The sequence below is a fragment of the Bubalus bubalis genome, chromosome 3, assembly GCF_019923935.1.
Source record: "Bubalus bubalis isolate 160015118507 breed Murrah chromosome 3, NDDB_SH_1, whole genome shotgun sequence".
NCBI lineage: Eukaryota > Metazoa > Chordata > Mammalia > Artiodactyla > Bovidae > Bubalus > Bubalus bubalis.
In genome coordinates this window covers 147,159,421-147,182,323 of record NC_059159.1, presented here as the reverse complement: position 1 = coordinate 147,182,323, position 22,903 = coordinate 147,159,421, and the positions used below count along the sequence as shown (strand labels likewise).

Sequence of the window (22,903 nt, the reverse complement as noted above, 5' to 3'; positions counted from 1 at the left end):
ATTATTTATGTACACTTTGTTTACTATAATGCACGCTTTGATTATTTACGTACATTTTCTTCAATTCAGAAGTGAAGAAGTCCCTTCTAGCAATTTTATCAGGTCACGTGTATATATCAAGCATATGATTTCCAGATGGCGCACTGGTAAAGAATCCACTCGCCAGATACAGATTCAATCCCTGTGTGGGGGAAGATCCCCGGGAGAAGGAAATGGCAACCCACTCCAGGATTCTTGCCTGGGAAATCCCATGGACAGAGGAGCCTGGCAGGTTATAGTACATGGGGTTGCAAAGAGTCGGACATGACTTAGTGACTAGACAACAACAACAACAAGCCTTGGGGTAGAGCTCTAGCTAATGAAGATCTGCAGAAAAACTTGCAGGTCTGCTGTAACTCTTCTATTCAGAGGCAATGGTCACAAAAGGTCAAAAGTCATGAGCATGATTTCTCCAGGCACAGAAGCCCATCTGGGGAAATGCTCACAATGCCTGGATGTCTTAGAGTTTTGGGAAGGGGTGTCAGGGAACAGTTGATGGGCCTTCTTCTGTGCTGCCAGTTTGAGTGACATCGGACCTACCATGAAGGACCTGTCAGGGGTGGATACTCAGGGCCTAAAGAACACTTGTGAGGTGTGTGGGGGAGGCCTCAGAGAGGTCTCTGTGGGATGAGCTGAGAAGTTTCTGGGTGAGATTTCTCAGAGTGGGTGTGTGGGATGTCCCCGTGTGGGGTCAGTGTGGGGACTGTCAGTGGGGGGACCTCCATTGGTCGCCTTTCTTCCCCTAAAACAGCAGAAGTGTGAAGGGACTTGCCCCTGCTTGTTTTTTGCTTTTCTGTGTTCCTTCTGTGTCACTTCTCTGGACAAGTGCCTTGGGGGTCCAGCTCCCCCAACACCCAGCCCTCATGTCTTGGTGCCCATGAGAGGATCCAGCAGCAGCCAGACAAGGTCCATGCTGGGGAACTCCGGACTGTCTCCTGAGCTCCAGAGTTGGGGGGAGCATTCTGTGGCCTGGGTCCCAGCCCCTCCCTCAGGCACTGGCTAAGTCCCCACTGCTTTGCTCTCCCTAAAGGATGGGACCCAGAGGCAGGACCTGGCTTCTGGGAGAAACCAGAGCACAAGTAGGCCTGTTCCCAATGATCCCCACACCTTAGGTCCAGGTCCCACATGTTGTGGTCCTGACAGGCATAAGGGCAGGGCCATTCCTGCTGTCTCAAGGATCAGGGGCCTCTCCTGGAGCAGGTCTCTCCATCGCAGGAATGACTGTGACACAGTCATGACAGGAGCTCTAGGGAACTGGTCCTGTCTCCCTACTTTCCCGTGTGGACAGGCCCAAGGAAGGAAGCTGATGGCACCCTTCTACCTACAAGTCACTTTCCACCCAATGGTGACATATCCTGTCTGCTGGCCTCTTCCCCCTCCGGGCTCTGGGGTGAGCAAGGCTGATAGCAGGTGAGACTTCCTATGACCCTTGCATGGTCCCTGGGCCTGTTGAGTCCTACCTGTCCCCTGGAAGCCTCCTTGGGCCACACATGTAGGTAGAGGTCACAGACCATGAGTCTGTCCCAAGCTTCCGATCTTGTGAAAGCTGATGATTTATACTTGTGGAGAAGTGAAGCTTCCCTTCCTGGAGGCTCCACTGCCTCTGGGAGCCTGGCCCTCTGTGGAGGAGCTCCACATGTTCTCCCTCTGTCTGGGCTCCGGGAGCTAGAGTAGGGGGAGACTCTGGGGTGGGGCCACTGGGAGCCACCAGGCTCCTAACTTCTTTCCTCCGGGTCTGTAGGCAGTGGTGGAATGCCAGGGCTCTTTGATCACTGCATGTGGGGAAATTAACAAGATGGCACCAATCAGGTTCTCTCACTCCATGCTCTCATGCCCTCTTACCCCATGTTCTATAAACAATGACTTTGCATGGTTATATAATGGCTGAGATCACTTACAGCACTGCGCATGCACATCATGAGGTACTTGCTTAGCCACAGGCTGCTTTGTGCAGTACACTCATATGAGCTTTACCATGAATGCGCTGGCTGCTACTGTGCAGGGGCTAGACTGGAGTGACACCGTGGTTATGTTACATGAGGGTTGCGTGTGGTACACCAGTATGAGCTTCACCACAAGCCCTAGATGCTGCTGTATTGGACCTTCACTGGAGTGGTATCATGGTTATGTTATATGAAGTCATGTTATGGCAATGTTACGGTTATGTTATGGCTGCCACTACAGCTGCCAGGAGAGAGGCTGTGTTATGGCTGCCATGCCAGCCAGGAGAGAATAAATGTGTCTGCAGTCCCTATGGCTCCTTGAGTCTTCTTCCAACCTCTTAGCTCAAGCTTTGCCTACCCTGGGTTCAGTGAACAGTGTGAACAGCAAAAGAATTGGCACTGTGAGCAGGATCAGCGATACACTGCACACTATGGGCATCTCTGCCACCAGCCTCCTACCTCTCTATCCACCCTAGGGGCACCGTGTCCCACCCCCAGACTGTGAGGTGACTGCACACACAGTGAAACCCCTTCCCTCCCCCCAGGGGAGGTGGGTCCTGTGAGCAGGATTGTCCTCTCCTCCAGGGCAGGGGTGGATGAACCCTCAGGAGCCTGCACGCTCCCCACCACACACCCTCAGAGCTGGGAATGTATGATCTTTGTCCTCACCACTGCTCCAGGGTAAAAGAAGGGCAGAGGAAGGGTGACACTCCTGGCCAATCTCAATCCCAGCTCCTTCCAGGAAAGAAGGGGATTTCAGGGCAGTGTCATCTATCCCCCCATGACATGGGGAAGAGGTTTCTCACACCCTGGACTCAGGGCCAGCACTGCCCCCAAACTCCTCTCTTATTCTGACATGTGAACTTATCTCTAACACTTTCTGGAGCCTGAGGGGAATTTCGGCCTCCGCCAAGCCCTCCCCTACAGCTGCACAAGTTCAAGGTAGAGAGAGAGATGGAGAGAGGAGTGAGCTGGATCCTGAGAAGGAGGAAGTCTTTAGGTTTTGTTCACCTCGGCATGTGCTGAATGCTGTCGCTGTTTCCGTAATGCTGGTTTTATGGAAACTGAAGGTGCAGTGAGGGAACCGGGGTGAGGGTGAGCATCCACATTGGGGTCACCCTCCCTCCATGTCCCTGTCCCATCTGGAAGATAAAGCTGGCACCTGGGAAGAGTGGACCCTGATCCCTTTCCTTCCCCCAATGGCATAGACAGGCTACCCCTTCTCATGAGAAACAATTATTTCAGGAAGCAATAAAATTTGTGGTAGGAAGAAGCCATTAGCACACAGATGATGTGCTAACATGAGAGAAAAAATGTATATCTGAATGGTATGCTTTTTTTTTTTTTTCTTGAAGAAGAGATTTCCTACCAGGAAAGCTGTGACAAGCCTGTTCTGATTGACCAGAAGAGGTTTATTTCTGAAAAAGACAGTGCCTTGGACAGTGGAGGCTATGGCTGGAGACACTTGTCACTCTTGATCTATGCTGGCAAGCTCTGCCTAGAGGGGGACGTGGCTCCCTAGGTAGGACAGCCCATTTGATGCCCCTGGCACTGGTCCACTCACTGTTTTTAGAACAGCAGTGGCCCATGGGGGTAGCTTGGTGATGGCAGGATGTATCTCCCACCACTCTCCTTTGCTCTTTGTAGGAGGAAAACCTATGGTAGCAGTAACGTGGACCGAATGGGGCCCAGAGTTCTCCCTGGCACCAATGTAACTCCGAGGCATGAGGTCTATAGTGAAACACCATCTTCTCCTTTAGGATCTTTCCAACAGCTGTCATGAGAACCTGAGCCTCAGCAGCCCTGCCCTCCGTTATCAATCTGCTTTGGACTGGTTCCTGGGTCTGGTGGCCGCTGTAGTGGCTACTGTAGCCTGTAGTGGCTGCTACAGGCTTGCCTTGTTGCAGGTGCTCTTCTGGTCTTTTGCTTTTATTGGGGAAAATCCACTGCAGAAGCTGCTTAATCCATATTCTGAAGTGGCTTTCTAAAGGAACCTGTCCTTTCTTCAAGGTAAACTGGCGGGACTTGCTTAGTGGCTCCGCTGATTCCTTTTTCTGGCCAGCGTGGTTCATCCTGCAGGCCTGATAGGCCCTCTGTTCTGCCAATCTTTTTTTACGCTGTCCTAGTTTGGACCTTCTGTAATTCCCTCTCCCATCAGTGGGGACAAACTTCTTGCTCTGGCACGTACGTTGGGGCTGCCATCTTAGGACTTCCTGCTGCCCCTGGCTGCTCCCTCCAGTTGATGACGCATCATAGAGCATCTGGGAATTGGTCGTGCCTCCACTGGAAAAGGTCTGGGAACAGGACAGGGATTCCTGAGAAGCCAAGTTGTTTGCAGCAATGAACATATCTGAGCGACAGTTTTTGAGAAGCGTGCCAGTGGCCCCAGTTTCACAGTCTTGAAGGAGCATGCCAATGGCCTGGCCTTGAGCCTCTTTCTGCCCATCTGTGAAACCTTGGCACTCAAGCTTACGAAACTGTGCATCAAAGTGTAGATCTAGACTTGAGGCAACAGACTTTGTATTCAATGAGAAGCATTTATTGAATTTTTGAGACTGTGATCTCCTCAAATCCATATTATTACTTTGTGATTTGATCAGCAAACAAGGTTCAAAAGTACTTTTCCAACCAGAGTCCCCCTCTATGGCTTCTTGTTCCATGGGAGATTGGGACCTTTCATCAAGTTCCACTACTGTCACGTTAGAGTAGGAGTCTGGGAAAGCCCATTCCCCAGTTTCCTCCTGTGGCACATTCCTGACCATTGCTGGACTTGGACTGATCAAAGGCTCCAGGCTGCCTTTGTCAGCCCCCATGATACACTCATTGTGCCAGATTCTGCCCACAAAGTTGTACATAGGTGTCTGAGAAGGTGGCTTGTCTCCCTGTCTAGTCAGAGGGACCTCTGAGGGCTTAAGGATGCCACCAGGTAGGGGTCCTCCCATGACTCTCTGGGTTTCCTCGCTGGCCCATGAGGGAGTGGAGAAGGCAGTCTCCATGGGGGAAGCTGCCTCAGCTGTTATCATTCTCTTTCCAGCTTGGGGCTGAGGAGGATTTCCAAAGATCTTTGTAGACTGGGCTTTTGAGTGGTCCCCAGATTCACAAGTAGCTTTCAAGGTGGATCCTGGAAGGGGTATGTGGTGGGCCTTTCTCAAATTCAAGCTAAGTATGAACTTGAAGACCTTGAGGAGTAAGCCCCACATATGCGTCACCCGAAATTTTAGTATATATGCTTCCAACTCCTGTCGGACACAAGGACTCAGGACAAGAGACTCATGGAAGGTGTTCATGGAGGCTTCCCCATCCTGAGAGGAATCTAGATTTTCTGTTTCTTGATAAGCATTTGACTCTCCAGAAAGGTCTACGATGCAGTTGGCAGCAAGTCTCAAACAATGGACACCCACAGGGATTGGACTCTCTTGAATCTGCTTAGTGTTCATGCCCATAAGGACTCCCAAATCTTCTGGATGCTTCCTGTCTGGGCTCAACTCTCTTTGTGACTCAGGCTTCACTCTTGGAACCTTCACTGTGGTGTTGGCTGGGATCACGTACAGGTCTTTTATGATCTTCCCCACACTTTGTTCTATATCCTGGCAAAGGTCCTTCTCTGGTGGGATCCTTGCTGAGGATCTGGACCTCATCTTCTGTGTGTCCTGGCTGCTTTTGTCTAGAACTGCAGAGGGTATTGAGGGCCCCTTCTTAGCCTGTACCTCACAAAGCTTTGGGAATTCACCCTGAAGCTGCATAACTTTATGAGAAGCTTGGATTCTGCAGGGCAGGTCACTCTGTTGCTGCATGAACCTTTTAGAAAGGTGGTGCTCCAGTTTCTCCCAAACCTCAGGCCTGATCAAATCCCCAAAAGGGGTGGCGACAGAGATGTGGGCCTGGGAAGGCCTGCTCTCCTGGGAATGGTTGTGGGTGACTTGACTAAAGACATGCTGATATCTTTTAACCAAAGAGGGTATAATTTTCCTACTTTCTAAGTGTTTTATCAAAAAGTGATGTTCCAGGTTTTGAATTGCATTTGGGACAGAAGTTTGTCCCTTACTTTGGACTGTTGCATGAGATACTTCACCGTACCTAATGTGTGGTTTAGAAGAAGATGGTTGGATTGGAAGAGATGGTGAGATGTGAGCAGCGGTCTCTAACTGAAACCTAGGTGACAGTTGACATTGGGGCATGATTGGAGTCAAGGGTAGGGTTTGAACCTGGGTCTCCATGTGAGCCTGAGGTGATGGTTGACATTGGGGTATGGTTGTAGACAAGGGTTGGGGTTGGGCCTGGGTCTGAATGTGAGCCCAAGTTTGTGCTTGACAATGGGGCATAGCTGGAATCAAGGGTAGGGGTTGGACCTGGGTCTTCATGTAAGCCCGAGATGATGGTTGACATTGGGATATGGTTGTAGACAAGGGTTGGGGTTGGGCCTGGGTCTGAATGTGAGCCCGAGTTTGTGCTTGACAATGGGGCATAGTTGGAGTCAAGGGTAGGGGTTGGGTCTGAGTCTCCAAGTAAACCCAAGGTTGTGGCTGATATTGGGGCAGGACTGAAGTCAAGGGTAGGTGTTGGGCCTGGGTCTCCATGTGACCCTGAGGTGGTGGTTGAAACTGGGCCATGGTTGGAATCAAGGGTCTGGGTTGTACCCGGGCCACAGTGGAGGTCGAGGGCTGGGCCAATGACAGTTGTGATGTTGCTTTAGCTGGAATTTGGAGTGGTTTGGTCTTAGAGCATTTGTTAAATAAGATAGGGTGTAACTCTAAAGGGGACCCAGGTACTGTGACAGTAGCCACCAGAGACTCACTGTGCAGAAAAGGGAGACCCCAGAAGAGGTGGCTGCATGTCTTCTGTAGACGGTCCCCCAAAGTGCCAGCATATGGGGCCCTCTCGGGACCAAGCAGTTGTTCTGGTTTGCTTTTTATGATCCAAAAGCTTGCCTCCACCTCCTTTCCTTTCTTCTTCCAAATCTTTAATTCTACTCTCTTGGTGATTAGTATCTCCAGCAGCTTCTGGACATCTGGGTTCACAAAAGAGAGGCTACCAGGCTCTACCTGTCTGTTTGTGAGGTCTCCCCAAAACGAGGCCTCCACTGGGTGACTGGAAAGGTGTTCTTGCTGGGACTCAAAGTGTGTCACAGTTGAGGAACTCCAGGTTTTTTCAGCCCCCTGCCACCAAGACAGGGCTGAAAGGGGGCAGCTTGAATGGAGTAGGCCTGAGATGGCTGGTCTCCATGGGGAGGGTAGAGATGACCTGTGTGAGACGGTGCCCAATGGGAGTGCCACAGATTCACCCTGACTGAGATTCAGCATGGCGGCTGGTGGCTGTGGGACAGAGGAGGCTGTCGGAGGTCCAGGGCAGGCCACTGCATCAGGAGAGCATGGCGGTGTAGGAGAAACAGCCAGTGGCTGGGGTGAAAGGCTGTCCAGGGGAAGGAAAGGCTCTGGTATTTGAGAAGCACTCAAGGAGGAATCTGAGTGAACAGAAAATGAGGAGGGAACTGAATCTGAAGAAAGGGTGCAGGCCTGAGGTAGAGGCTGCTCAGTCAGAGGAGCCGGGGACACGGTGGGAGCAGTCTCTTCCCTGTATGGCTGGTGGGCTCCAGCAGGTTCTGCTTTGCTCACCTTCCCAGGGGCTTCTTGAGAGGAGAGTTGATGAAAGTTGCCCTTTTCAGGGAACCTCCCCAGGTGTCTGCAGGAGACAGGAGGCACAAGCTGCAGCCAGGAGCCCCTAGGGCCAGGAGGACTGGGCAGGCCAGGCAAGGGTGGGCACTTGCAGCCCACAGCCTTCCCTGGCCCCCTGCTGTCCCTCACACCAGGGTTTTTGCCAAACCCCCACCCTAGGACTCCCCCTCCCAGCTCAGCCCCAGGCTGCCTGTGGCCCTGGGATCCACCATAGGATCTGGGAGGAATAAGAACCCAGGAGAGAAGGGGAAGAGTCATTACGTTTGCAGAAGTGAAGTCAGGTCCCGGATCTCTTCCAATTCTTTCTGGCAATCTCTGCAAGCTGAAAATCAGCAGAGTGGTTTATGGTGGTGAAGGCAGCAGCCTAGGGGTCTTAAAGGAGGCTGACCCCTCCTTTAAAGGGACACCACTGGGAGACTGGAGTCCAGGCAGCAGGGTCCAAGGCTGTCTAAGGGTCCGTGACAGTGATGGTGAACCTCAGGAAAGGGTTTATCATTTACAAAGTGCTTCCACATCCATTGCCTCCTGCTGCCCTCACAACCCCTCAGTGGAGGAAAATGGGCAGGGGTCACCTCACAGATGAATCTGAGCAAAGTTAACAAGTCCACACTTGAACCTGCAGGTCCCACCTCCCAATCCAGGTGCTATTGGTCCAAAGCAGCCCACATACCCCTGCTGGGCCACACCCATTTTCAGGACCCTCACAGCTTCATTCTGCACATGGAATCTGGGAAGTATCTGTGTTCCGCTCTGCTCCTCAGGAGCCTCCGTGGGGGTTCTGTTTCCTGAGGGCGGGCCCAGCCACTGGTCTCCTCAGAACCCATTGAGCTGTGCCCTTAGGGCCAGAGAGGGTGGGGGCTAACACCCAGGGCACACAGGGCTGAATGGCATAACCTACCTTTCACAGCTGCATTTTTCTTCCGACTCCTCCTTCTTCTCCTTGGCTCAGTTTGAGGCTGAGAGACAGAAAAAGCGAGGGCCTGGGACCCCATTCTCACTCTCCCCTTTCTAGAGAAGCATCAGACACTCAGTGTCCATACATAATGTGACTTTATACATTTAACTAGCAGAGTTTGTGTTTTTTCTTTGTGTTTGTGTTTTTTTATGTTTTTTCTTTCCTTTTACTCATTTTTAAAGGGAATAAGAATAATTTTTTTGAAGAACATAAAGAAGGACTTTCAATGTGAGATTCACTGTGGTTCCTTTGTCACTGTTCCTCTACTCAAGAAACACGCATTCTCAGACCCACTGGTGAATTTGAGCTCCATCAGGTAGGTCTCTGCTTCCCAAGTCCAGGGCCCTACTCCAGCCCCCTCTCTGAGGCTCTCAGGGCCTCAGCACTGCCCTCAGATCAGCCCTCATCCAAGATACCTGTTCATGGCTGATAAACTGGTGCTCAGGAGTCTGTCTTCTGGCTTTGAGTAAACTCAGTATCCAATCCTCAGCCCCTGGTCGCTATGTTTGGGACTTGCCCTGGATCCCTCTACCACACCTGCACAACTGGTCTGAGACCTTTTGGCTAGAAATCCTAGTGTTCACTGTATATCCTTCCCAGACTGGCTTGTCCCTAGAGGGATGATGTTGTATACTTCCTAGAGAATAAATGTCATATTCTTTCCCATCTCAGGGGTCTCTCTAATTGATTCAGAAAAGTGAAAATAATAATAGAAGAGAGAACCATGTGCTTGTGAAGCTGTGCCAAGGGTTCCTTACCTTAATGTCTCCATGTTTCCTGGGAGGTGGAAAGGATGGATTATTCTCCAGATAGGGAAGGAACAGGAAAAAGAGCCCCAGTCCAAATAGAAAGGCAAGGATGGTATCAGTTACCCAGTAAGTGGAACAGGAGTTCAGCCAAATACCAAAAGTGCTTTTCAGAGAAAAGAGAAAATTCTCCATCATCTATATCACACTGCTGCCCTCAGGCAACTGAGCACAGGGTGTCCACTTGAGGACTTAAGTCCTAGGCCCACATCATAGAGCTGTGGTCTGGTCACAAAGGGCTCCTGAAGGTAAGGAGGGAGTGATAGAAGAGGAGGCTGGATCCTGGTCCCTCCCCAAACATTGAGCCTTTCAGCTTTATTCATCTACCTTCTCTGAGCCTTCCCATCCTAACTTCTCATCCTGTTAGGCAGAGATTTTAGTCAAGTGTCAGTTCATCCCATCTGGAACTCAGACAGGGTTCCCAGATATTTTTACTGTCAGGATGCCCTTGTTTGTAACTCTGAATTTTCCACATGGTAATATTAGTGCTTTGCATCAACCCAGACATAGAACTTAAATTTCTATCATACTTCTTTCAGTTCAGGCCAGTTCAGTTGCTCAGTCATGTCCAACTTTTGTGACGCCATGGACTGCAGCATGCCAGGCTTCCCTGTCCATCACCAACTTCCGGAGCTTGCTCAAACTCATGTCCATCGAGTTCGTTATGCCATCCAACCATCTCATCCTCTGTTGTCCCCTTCTCCTCCTGCCCTCAATCTTTCCAAGCATCAGGGTCTTTTCAAATGAGTCAATTCTTTGCATCAGGTAGCCAAAGTATTGGAGCTTCAGCTTCAGCATCAGTCCTTCTAATGAATACTCAGGACTGATTTCCTTTAGGATTGACTGGTTGGATCTCCTTGCAGTCCAAGGACTCTCAAGAGTCTTCTCCAACAACACAGTTCAAAAGCATCAATTCTTCAGCACTCAGCTTTCTTTATATTTATAGTCCAACTCTCACATCCATACATGACTACTGGAAAAAGCATAGCTATGACTAGACAGACCTTTGTCAGTACTTTTTAATATGCTGTCTAGTTTGGTGATAATTTTTCTTCCAAGAAGTAAAAGTATTTTCATTTCATGGCTGCAGTCACCATAAGGGTGGTATCATCTGCATATCTGAGGTTATTGATATTTCTCCCTGCAATCTTGATTCCAGCTTGTGCTTCATCCAGCTCAGCATTTCACATGATGTACTCTGCATATAAGTTAAATAAGCAGGGTGACAATATACAGCCTTGACATACTCCTTTCCCAGTTTGGAACCAGTCTGTTGTTCCATGTCCAGTTCTAACTATTGCTTCTTGACCTGCATACAGATTTCTCAAGGGGCAGGTCAGGCGGTCTGGTATTCCATCTCTTGAAGAATTTTCCACAGTTTGTTGTGATACACATAGTCAAAGACTTTAGTGTAGTCAATGAAGTCAATGTTCTTCTGGAATTCTCTTGTTTTTTTCTATGATCCAACAGATGTTGGCAATTTGATCTCTGGTTCCTTTGCCTTTTCTAAATCCAGCTTGAACATCTGGAAGTTCACAGTTCATGTGCTGTTGAAGCCTGGCTTGGAGAATTTTGAGCATTACTTTGCTAGTGTGTGAGATGAGTGCAATTGTGTGGTAGTTTGAACATTCTTTGGCATTGCCTTTCCTTGGGTTTGGAATGAAAACTGACCTTTTCCAGTCCTGTGGCCACTGCTGAGTTTTCCAAATATGCTGGCATATTGAGTGCAGTGCTTTCACAGCATCATCTTTTAGGATTTGAAATAGCTCAACTGGAATTCCATCATCTCCACTAACTTTCTTCATAGCGATGCTTCCTAAAGCCCACTTGACTTCGCATTCCAGGATGTCTGGCTCTAGGTGAGTGATCACACCATTGTGGTTATCTGGGTCATGAAGATCTTTTTTGTATAGTTCTTCTGTGTATTCTGGCCACCTCTTCTTAATAACTTCTACTTCTGGTATCCATTTCTGTATGGATCTAAATCATACTTCTTCAGCCATGTGAATTTTGAAAACATTAAATTTTTTTAATCTTCACTATATTCAGCCACAGGAACTTAAAAATTAAACAAAAAAAAATACTTGAAATTTACAAAGCTATGAAGTATAAAATAAATTAAAATAGTTAAGCTTTCAAATAAATTTTTCATACATTTCCAACATCCTTATTTCTAAAATTAATAAAGTCCACAAAAACTTTTGGAACATTCTCTACTGATATACACATGCTGCTGCTAAGTCGCTTCAGTCGTGTCCGACTCTGTGTGACCCCATAGACGGCAGCCCACCAGCTCCCCCATCCCTGGGTTTCTCCACGCAAGAACAGTGGAGTGGGTTGCCATTTCCTTCTTCAAGATTTTTAAAACACACACATATAAACCTGGCAGTCCTCATCAAAGTGAAAGTGAAAGTGAAGTCGCTTAGTCGTGTCCGACTCTTTGTGACCCACGGACTGTAGCCCACCAAGCTCCTCTGTCCATGGGATTCTCCAGGCAAGAATACTGGAGTGGGTTGCCATTTCCTTCTCCAGGGGATCTTCCCGACCCAGGGATCGAACCCAGGTCTCCCACATTGCAGGCAGATGCTTTAACCTCTGTGCCACCAGGGAAGCCCTTAAGGATATACACATATCCTTTAACAAATCAAGCTATCATTTTCTTGTTTCTAATAATTTTCTTTACTTGTTTATTCATTTTTGTCTGTGCTGAGTCTTTGTTCCTGCATGGGCTTTTCTCTGGTTGCAGCATGTAGGGGCTACTCTCTAGTTGCATTGCACAGGTGTCTCATTGTGGTGGCTTCTCTTGTGGTGGAGCACAGGCTCTAGGGCACTCAGGTTTCAGTTTCATTGTGTGGGCTCACTAGTTGTGGTTCCTGGGCTCTAGAGAACAGGGTTAGAGATTGTGGCACATGGGCTTAGTTGATCCATGGTATGTGGGATCTTCCTGGAGCAGGGATCGAATCTGTATCCCATGCAATGGTAGGCAGATTCTTTACCAGAGCTATCAGGGAAGCCTAATTCAGCATTTTCAAATCTAAGAATCAACCTTCTTTTTTTCTTTTTCAGTTCAAAAAGCTTTCTTCAGTAGTATTTATAAGTAGGACTGCTAGCTTCAAATTCTCCAGCTCTTTTTTTATCTGGGAATATTTTTATTTTTCTTTCTTTTTTTGAAGGATAGATTTTCTAGACATGCCATCCTAGGTTGACAATATTTTTCTTTCAGCTCTTTGAATATGTCATCACACAGCCTTCCCTCTACTCTTTCTGATTGTCAGTGTTTAGTTTTACTGTGGTTCTCTTGTATATGGGGAACAGTTTTTCTCTTGCTCCAAGAGTTTACCTTGGTTTTTCCACATTTTGACCAGGATGTGTCTTAGATGTATCTTTTTGCTTTCATTTTACTAGACGTAAACATTGAGTCTGTAGATTAATGTTTTCCATCAGATTTGGTAAGACTTCAGTCATATCTACAAGTATTTTTTCTTCTTCCTCTTTCTCTTCCTGCTTTTTGAGATTGTTTCCATGTTTGCTAGTGTGCTTAATGGGTCTCATAGCTCATTTTTCCTCAATCTTTTCTGTTTGTTTTTTACATTGATTTCTATTAATCCATCTTCAAATTTATGGATTCTTTATTCTACCATCTCAAATGCACTGTTGAACCCCTAGTCAATTTTCCATTTCAATTATTTTGTAGTTTTGAATTCCAGAATTTATATTTGTTTCCTTTTTTTATAATTTGTAGTTCCTCATTGAGTTACTCTATTTGTTGACTTTATCATGTGCTCATTCATGCCCGACTCTTGGCAACACCATGGATTGTAGCCCACCAGCTTCCTCCATCCATGAGATTTCCCAGGCAAGAATACTGAAGTCGGGATGCCATTTCTTACTACAGGGAATCTTTTTGACTCAGGGATCAAACCCGTGTCTACTACATTGGCAGATGGATTCTTTACCACTGAGCCACCAGGGAAGCCATAGTGGTGGCTGCACATGTTATTAAATACACGTTATAAAACACACACATATATTGTCCCAATATCAGTTTCCTAGCTTTAATAGTGTCTTATTGTTACATAAAATGTAACCAATTAGGAAAACTAGATGAAGATTACTCGGGGCCTTTCTGTCCTAATTTTGCAACTTCCTGTGTATCTACAATTATTCCAAAACAAATCATTAAAAAATACTGTGCTCGAATAAGAAAAAAAATCTGTATAGAAGCGTGGTTTTTTTTTTTTTTTTTTTTTTTTTTTTTGAGAGTGCTCAACCATTCAAGACAACTTCAACTTTGAGGCAGTCATTTTATCATTGGTAACATAATGGAACTGAAAGTGGGGTCCAGCTCCATTCAAAAGCCAATAAGGTGTAACATGAGTGTAAAGGAAAGTTTGCTCTGTTTTGGATGCCAGCAACCAGGGCGGGGGTTGGGGGAGAGGGGTAGGAGAAGGTGGACTCCTGTCTGAAGGCTGGCACCCCCACCCACAGACAACCTGTAGACAACAGCTTTCATAGACAGAGGCAGGGGGCTACAAGCAGAAACAGCACAGTCAGCTCTGACAGTCGTCTTCAAATTTGTCATGTGGTTGTCTGACCAGAGTCATCTTGATTGTTTTAAGAGCAGTTAATCTTCAGTTACTGCATCAGTTTGTTCCCGTTTCCTTCAGGCCAATTCTTGGAAATGTGGCAGCTTATGTAATGGCCACAGTCTGGTCATCATGTAGCTGACTTCTTCTACCTGGTAGTGGTTTCAGTATTTATAAGACAGCTCACAGGATATGGCTCAGAATATTATCTACGGCCCTTGAGAAGAAACTAAAGGTCCTTGACTCTGCTTACTGACTAAACTATAGTTAATTTGGATTCGTTTTTATAACTATAATTATAGTTATTTTGGATCCTCTTTTTTTTTTATTACTTTCCTTTATTTCTGCATTTTCTCACTTCTCTGATTAAACTTATTATTTAGCTCAAGTTTTTTTTTTTTTTACAGAAAAAAATGCAGGTGGAGGACATGAGGCCTTGCTCAAGTTCAATAATAACAGAAAAAATATATATATATATATATATCAGGGGACTTCCATGGTGGTCTAGTGGTTAAGAATTTACCTTGCAATGCAGGGACTTGGGGTCAACCCCTGGTTAGGTATCTAAGATCCCACATGAGAGGAGCAATTAAACCTGTGCTCCACAACTACTGAGCCCTTGTACCACAGCTAGAGAGTCCATGTACCATAATGAAAGATCCTGCATGATGTAACAGGGATCTTGTGTGCCACAACTAAGACCCAATGAAGCCAAATAAATAAATATTTTTAAATAATTATACCAGGAGACTATACCTTAATTTAATTTAAGGTATAAATTATACCTTAAGGTATAAATTTAAGGTATAAGGCAGAAATTTAATGTAATTTTTGAAGCACTGTATTAGAAACACTGTGTGTGTGTGTGTTAGTTGCTCAGTCATGTCCAACTCTTTGCAACCCCGTAGACCATAGCCCACCAGGCCCCTCCGCCCATGGGATTCTCCAGGCAAGAACACTGGAGTGCGTTGCCATTTCCTTCTCCAAAATGAACTATAGAAAGAAAGAAAGTGAAGTCACTCAGTCGTGTCCGACTCTTTGCAACCCCATGGACTGTATGTAGCGTACCAGGCTCCTCCATCCATGGAATTCTTCAGGAAAAAGTACCAGAGTAGGTTGCCCTTTCCTTCTCCATTAGAAACATTACTTTCTGCTAAATAATATTTGCTAACCGATGACAAGGTTAACCACACATAGACAAGTTTAGTAATCGATGAATAACATTAAGATAGAAAGGCAGTCTCTCAAGATACCTGCTATCATATTATATGGACTTTTTCATTAATTAGACAACTTTGTAGAGCTCTGATGTCAAGGTAAGTGAAAAGTTCAAAGCTGCTGAAACCTAATGAGGATTGCAAAAGGTCACACAATAAATTGTGGCAAACTGATTAAACAATGTAAATAAAGAATTACAGAGCTGGTATAGAATTGAAAGACTTCACAGAGCACCAGGTTGAGCTCTCTGTGCCTACAGAGCAACTTCCCACTGGCTATGTTACACATGGTAGTGTAAATATATCAGTGCTACTCTCCCAATATGCCCTACCCTCTCCTTACCCCACTGTGTCCAAAGTCTGTTCTCTGTGTCTCATCTCTATTCCAGCCCCTCAAATAGGTTCATCAGTACAATTTTTCTATGTTATATATTCCATATATATGTGCTAACATATGAAATTTGTTTTGCTCTTTTTGACTTACTTCACTCTGTATAACAGAAGCCAACATAATATTGTAAAGCAATTATACTCCAGTTAAAAATAAACATAAAATAAGAATTTAAAGACTTCTTAACAACATATATTTGAGAGACTCTGTGATGTTTCCAAACTTGCTCAGGACTGGGGACCAGGCCAAATCCAGACTATTTGGCCCCTGAAATGTGATCGTCCCTAAGAGCCATGCTCTGTTGCTTTCTTGTACACACTCCTCTCCTTGTAAGTTGTCTTCAAAGCACTGTGAAGCTTTAGCCATATTTCAGGGCACAGAGAGCCTGGCTTGAACTGAGAGCATCTCTCCTACACATGCATTTGAGGGCAGGCAGGGCCCTGCTCATTTCTGAATAATCTGCCTTCAATGAGCCCTATTATAGTTAACAAGCTTCTCTGTAGCTTAAAATACTTCAGAAAGAAGAAAGAAAAATATTTCAGAAAGTACCTAATTAGCGCTATCCCAATCACATGTTTTTTACCATCAGCCTTTATGATTCCAGGCTTTTATAACCCAAATTATTCTGACACGTTTTTAGGGAGAAAGGAAATATTTTTCCCTACCTTAATCATACTTAATCATACGATACCTTAAGTCATCATAGTTTCATATTATTGAATGTACAAGATCAAAAACATTCACATATTCATAATCACGTTTGGGAAGATTTACTTTAAAAATGCTCTTTAAATGCAAGCTCACTATCAAAGTCACAAGAATACCTTCTGCAATAGGGATGTTAATGTGACTATTATTTCTCTGTAAAATCAAATACGATATTGAGCAAGTGGTAGGCATTCAGTGTGACCCCTTCAAGACCATACATGGTGGTGATAATGCCCCTGGGATAGGAGTGCTGGCCAGGTCCTTGGTCTCTGAGTGAGTTTTCTCACTCAGCGCCAGAAGAGGCCCTGAGAGGGGTGGGGCTCAGGCCCAGGACCCTGGCAGTCTCACTGGGGCCTGAGCAGTCGGGGGGGAGCCACTTTTCATGTTCCGCTCTGATCCCCGCAACTCCGCCAGAGTCCCTCTCCCTCCCTGCTAATCCCCTTGCTGTGAGAAGGGCCCTCTGGATGTGGGAGCCTCTCTTCCTCCCCAGCACCATTCAGGGGCACCGATCCCATCTTGCCTCCACTTTTCTTCCCCCTCTTTCCCTGCCACGTCCTACCTGGTTGTGCAGGGATTCCTCCCATTCCCTTAGGTGCTTGAGGTCCCCCACTCTAGCACCTAATAGGTGCTCTGTGAGAATTGCTCCGATGCATTCATGTTGTAGTTGTGAGGAGACACAAATTCCACATCCTCCTACTCTGCCATCTTCTATTTGGAGTGAAATGAGGCTGTTTTTTTCTTTAAAGATATAATTCATATTAAAACTTGCACTGACACAGTAAACTAAAAGTAACTTGAGGAGAGGGTTTATTATTTGACTGATTAAATCAACCATTTTAACTTGTTAAATGGCTTCAAGTACTTTCACAGCATTGTGTGCTGCTGCTGCTACTAAGTCGCTTCAGTCGTGTCCGACTCTGTGCGACCCCATAGATGGCAGCCCATCAGGCTCCACTGTCCCTGGAATTCTCCAGGCAAGAACACTGGAGTGGGTTGCCATTTCCTTCTCCAATGCATAAAAGTGAAAAGTGAAAGTGAAGTCACTCAGTCGTGTCCGACTCTTAGCGACCCCATGGACTGCAGCCCACCAGGCTCCTCCCTCCTTGGGATTTTCCAGGCAAGAGTACTGGAGTGGGGTGCCATTGCCTTCTCCACACAGCGTTGTGTAATCCTTACTTTTTTCTAGTTCAAAACCATTTTTATTGCCTTAGAGGAAACCTGCTCATGGAGCAGTTACACTCTGTTCCTTCTTTCACCTAACATCTGGGCAATCACCAATCTGTTTTCTGTCTGTGCAGATACATCTATTTGGATATTTCATATATCGATAAATGTAATTACATAGTATGTGACCATTTATGTCTGACTTCTTTCCCAGCATAATTTCCAGTGTTCATGAATATTACAGGATAAATCAGTACCTCATTTATTTTTTCTTCCTATCTTTCAGTTCAGTTCAGTTCAGTTGCTCAGTCATGTCCGACTCTTTGTAACCCCATGAATTGCAGCACACCAGGCCTCCCTGTCCATCACCAACTCCCGGAGTTCACTCAGACTCATGTCCATCAAGTCGGTGATGCCATCCAGCCATCTCATCCTCTGTCATCCCGTTCTCCTCCTGCCCCCAATCCCTCCCAGCATCAGGGTCTTTTCCAGTGAGTCAACTCTTCGCATGAGGTGGCCAAAGTACTGGAGTTTCAGCTTTAGCATCATTCCTTCCAAAGAAATCCTAGGGCTGATCTCCTTCAGAATGGACTGGTTATGAGGTATAATAGACAAATATATATATATATATATATATATATATATAAAAGACACACAACTTGATGTTTTGATGTACACATACATTTTTAAAATAATTGCTGCAATCAAGCCAATTAATCTCATATAGTCACCATTTTCTTTATTTTTGGTGCAAACACTTAAGATCTACTGTCTTAGAAAATTATAAGTATACAATACAGTATTGTTTACTATTCATTGTACAATAGATTTTCAGAACCTATTCTTTATTCCTGAAACTTTGTACTCCTTGATCAATACCTGCCCATATTGCCACCCCCTATCTCCTGTCAACTACCATCCTGCACCCCACTTCTATGACTGTTTTGTATTCCATATTAAAGTGATATCATGCAGTATTTGTATTTGTCTTTCTGTATCTGGCTTATTTCACTTAATATAATCTCTGTCAGTTTCATCCATGCTGTCACAAATAGCAGGATTTTCTTCTTTTTAAAGCAGGGTTTCCCACCCACAGGCCACAAACCAGTCTAGGGCCCATTAGGAACCAAGTCGGATAGCAGGAGGTGAGCAGCAGGTGAGTAAGAGAAACTTTATCAGTATTTATAGCTGCTGCTCATTGTTCACATTACTGCCTGAGCTCTGCCTCCTGTCAGACCAGTGGCGGCATTAGATTCCCATAGGAGCGAGAACCCTACTGTGAACTGCACATGCGAGGGATCTACGTTGCATGCTCCTTAGGAGAAGCCAATACCTGATGATCCGAGGCGGTGATGCTAGTGCTGGGGAGCAGCTACAAACACAGACTATCATTAGCAGAGAGGTTTGACTGCACAGAGGCCATAATAAATCAACTGCTTGTAGACTCATGCCAAAACCCTATTAGTGAGCAGCAAGCGACAATTAAGCTGTGGCAAATGAGTTGATGTACTTCAGTTATACAGCTCATCTGGTGGCAGGTTTAAGTCAGAATCCGACACTTATTTTAGTTCATGTGGATCCTACCTATTATTTACCACTTCTGTCCATGCCTCTTTCCCACACTGCACACTTGTCTTACTGTTTTTTAAGCCCTGAAGCTAACCCTAGCCAAAATGAGAAAAAAACAAATTTGCTGGGGAGATTCTTTGAACGGGGAAGATCCAATGATGAGATGGCAGAAGAGAATAGGACTGCCAATGAAAAGAAAGCTACATTTAAAAGAAAATACCAAGAATCCTACTTAAATTACAGGTTCATTGCAACAGGCAGTCCAAATTCTTCAAGCCTGCTTTGTACAATATGTAGTGGCTGGATATCCAAAGAAGCTATGAAACCCTCAAAATTGCTTTGCCACATGGAGACCGAGTATTCTGCATTAAAAGACAAGGCTTTGGAGTTTTTCAAAAGGAAAAAAAAATGTGAGCATGAAGAACAGAAGCAATTATTGAAGGCCACCACTTCATCAAATGTGTCTGCACTGAGAGCATCATTCTTAGTGGCTAAAGCTATGAGGCCCTTTACTATTGGTGAAGAGTTGATCATGCCTGCTGCTAAGGACATTTGTCATGAATTTTGAGGAGAGGCTGCAGTTCAAAACATGGCACATATTCCTCTTCATTTAGCACCATAACTAGATGAATTGATGAAATAGAGGATATTGAGGTACAGTTGTTAAAGAGAGTTAATGAGTCACTGTGGTATACAACCCAGGTTAACAAGTCTACCGATGTTGACAAATAGGCAAGAACACTTGTTTTTGTGCAGTTTCTCAGGAGGATGTGCATGAGGATCTGTTGTGTGCCCTTTAGTTGCAAATGAACACCACAGCTGCAGAACTATTCAAGTCTCTGATTGATTATGTATTAGGAAAACTTAACTGGTCATTTTGTGTTTGTATGTGCAGACAGATGGAGTAGAAAATGGCAACCTACTCCAGTATTCTTGCCTGGGAATCCCATGGATAGAGAAGCCTGGCAGGCTATGGCCCATGGGATTGCAAAGAGCTGGACTCAACTGAGTGACTAAGCACTCATGCATGCAGGCACAGACACAGTGGCTGCCATGACTGGATGGCTTTCTGGTTTCACTACTCCGGTCAAAAAGGTCACTTCTTAATGTGAGCCTACACATTGTGTCATGCATAAAGAAATATCGTCTAGCTGAAAATTGTCACCTGAACTTAACAATGTTTTTCAGGATGTGATTAAAATTATCAACCATATTAAAACACATGCTCTTAACTCACATCACACACCTCTGTGAGGAGACGGACACAGAGCACACACGTCTTCTCTTAAACACAAATGTGAGATGGTTTTCTAAAGGTATATCACTGGCTAGAGTTTTTGAGTTATGAGAGCTTCTCCAAATAATTCTTTTAGAAAAATGGTCACCACTGGCAGCATATTTCACTGACACAGAATGGACCACAAAACTTGCTCACTTGTGTGACATATACAACCTGCTCAATGAACTCAATCTGTCCCTTCAGGCGAGCATGACAACTTGTTCAAGTCAGCAGATAAAGTGGCTGCATTCAAAGTTAAACAGCAGTTATGGGGGTGAAAAGTTTGGGTTTTGTTTTTGTTTTTAACATGTTTCAAACATTAGCAGAGATTTTGAAAGAGATTGAGCCAGGGGCTTCTTTCTCCCAAATGGTGCGTGATTACCTATCTCAGCTTTCAAAAGGGTTTGAGCATTATTTCCCAACCACAGATGATCCCCAATCTGGGAAGGAATGGATCTGCAGCCTATTTGTGAATAAACCAGGTGAACTGAATTTGGTGATGCTAGGAGAGGATTAGTTGCTTGAGATCAGAAATGACAGTAGCCTTAAAAGTATGTTTGGGGCAGTTAAGGGCTCTGGCCAGCATGTGGGGATGAGAGGATCCCTGAGCCAAGCAGGTCTCTGCTTCTCTGGGGGCACAGAGAATGCCTGTAGGGCCCCAGGTGTGCAGGTGGTGAGCTTAGGTGGAAGCAGCTCATTGGAGCACCTGGACACATTGGGGAAGGACAAGGTGGTGGTCTTCCTCAAGGGGATGCCAGAGCAGCTCCAGTGCCGCTTCAGCAATGCCATGGTACAGATCCCACAACCTACAATGTGCTAGACAACCCCCAGCTCCCACAAGGCACTAAAGACTATTCCAACCAGCCCACCAGCCCCCAAGTGTACCTCAACTGCAAGTTCATGGAGGAGGTGGTGACATTCTTCTGCAGATGCACCAGAACTGGGGAGCTGGTGGAAGAACTGAAAAAGCTGGGGTATCTACTCTGCCCTCTTAGATGAAACAGAAGATCAGGACTCAAAGTGAGGGTGACTGAGCCAGCAGCCACTGGTGTCAGAAGCACACTGCCAGAGAAGCCTTACCAATTCTGGTTTTCACTCTTCAGATGACTCCTTGCACTGATACCTCCAGTGTATAAGCAACTGGGTGATTTTAGTGACTTATCATGAATGTAATTGTAACCACTGGACTGTCATAATCAATGTTGTATTATAAGATTGCTGTTAACAAAATTCCTTCTTATGTTGTTCTTTGCTCTTTGCCTGATTCAGAAGTAAACCTAGGAGCTTTTGAATCATCGTCATTATTCAGGAGTCCTCTGCAAGTACGTCAGTCTGCAAAGATAATTTATACCCTCTCTCCAATTTTTCGTAACTTGTTCTGTTAAGAAAAATAATGGACAAGGAAGACAATGAGATAACTGGGGTGCTTTTTTTTTTTTAAATAAACTGCCAACCCAGAGGGGGAAAAAACTATGTTTGAGGCAACTTCAAATCTCTAACATTTTGGATTGAAGTCAAGGCAGAATATACTGAGATTGCCACAAAAGCAATGAAAAGTCTGCTTCCATTTCCAACATCCTATCTTTGTGACTCAGGGCTTTCTGCAGTGACAGTGATCAAAACAAAATCATGGAATAGACTGGACATAAGCAACACACTTTCAGGTGTCTCTGTCTCCCATCACCCCCAGATAGGATCATCTAGCTGCAGGAAAACAAGCTCAGGGCTCCCACTGATTCTATGTTATGGTGAGTTGTATAATTATTTCATTATATATCACAATGTAATCATAGAAATAAAGTGCATAGTAAATGTAATGTGTTTAAATCATCCTGAAACCATCCCCCACTCAGCCTGTGAAAAAACTGTCTTCCACAAAATTGGTGCCAAAAAGATTGGGCACTGCTGTTTTAAAGGTTGAATAATATTCCATTTGTGTACAGGCATACCTTGGACATGTTGCAGGTGTGGTTCAAGACAACAAAAATAAAGTGAATATTGCAACAAAACACTCCACATGAATTTTTGGGTTCCCCAGTGCATATTAAAGAAATGTTTATACAATATTATAGTCTGTTAATATGCAATAGACTTATGTCTGAAAAACCAATATACATACCGTAATTTTTTTTTTATTTTATTTTTAAACTTTACATAATTGTATTAGTTTTGCCAAATATCAAAATGAATCCGCCACAGGTATACATGTGTTTTTAAAAAAACAGCTCTTAGTTTCAGTCGTCTTTCCTTTTGTATTTTTAGTCCTTTTTTTTTTTCATTTATAGCTGCCCTAATTTTTATTTTTTTCTTTCTGATAACATTCAGCTTATATTCATTGTTTAGTTCCTTGATGTTCTTAGTTGTTAGGTTGCTTATTTGAGAGCTTTCTTTTTTCTTAATGTATACTATTATCATTATAATCTTGCTTTCTAGAACTTCTCATAAGTTTTAGTATGTTGTATTTCATTTTTATTTGTCTCAAAATAACTTTCCTATTTCCTTTTGATTTCTCTTTTAACCCTTTTGCCATTCAGGAACATGTTTTCTTAATCTCCATATATTTGTGATGAGCTT

General features: G+C 45.0%; 1 protein-coding gene and 1 pseudogene across 1 annotated transcript; one reads left to right on the top strand and one right to left on the bottom strand.

The window, feature by feature from the left end:
• Positions 1-3,356: 3,356 nt before the first annotated feature.
• Positions 3,357-8,767, bottom strand: LOC102413945 (spermatogenesis-associated protein 31E1). Its single transcript, XM_044940316.2, has 2 exons — positions 7,916-8,767; positions 3,357-7,661 (listed from the first exon to the last, which is right to left on the bottom strand). Exon 2 carries the CDS (start codon positions 7,280-7,282, stop codon positions 3,395-3,397), a length of 3,888 nt encoding a protein of 1,295 aa, XP_044796251.2. The 5' UTR covers positions 7,283-7,661; positions 7,916-8,767; the 3' UTR covers positions 3,357-3,394.
• A 12,154-nt stretch (positions 8,768-20,921) lies between these two features.
• On the top strand, positions 20,922-21,353 carry LOC123332475 (annotated as a pseudogene).
• The last annotated feature ends 1,550 nt before the right edge of the window (positions 21,354-22,903 follow it).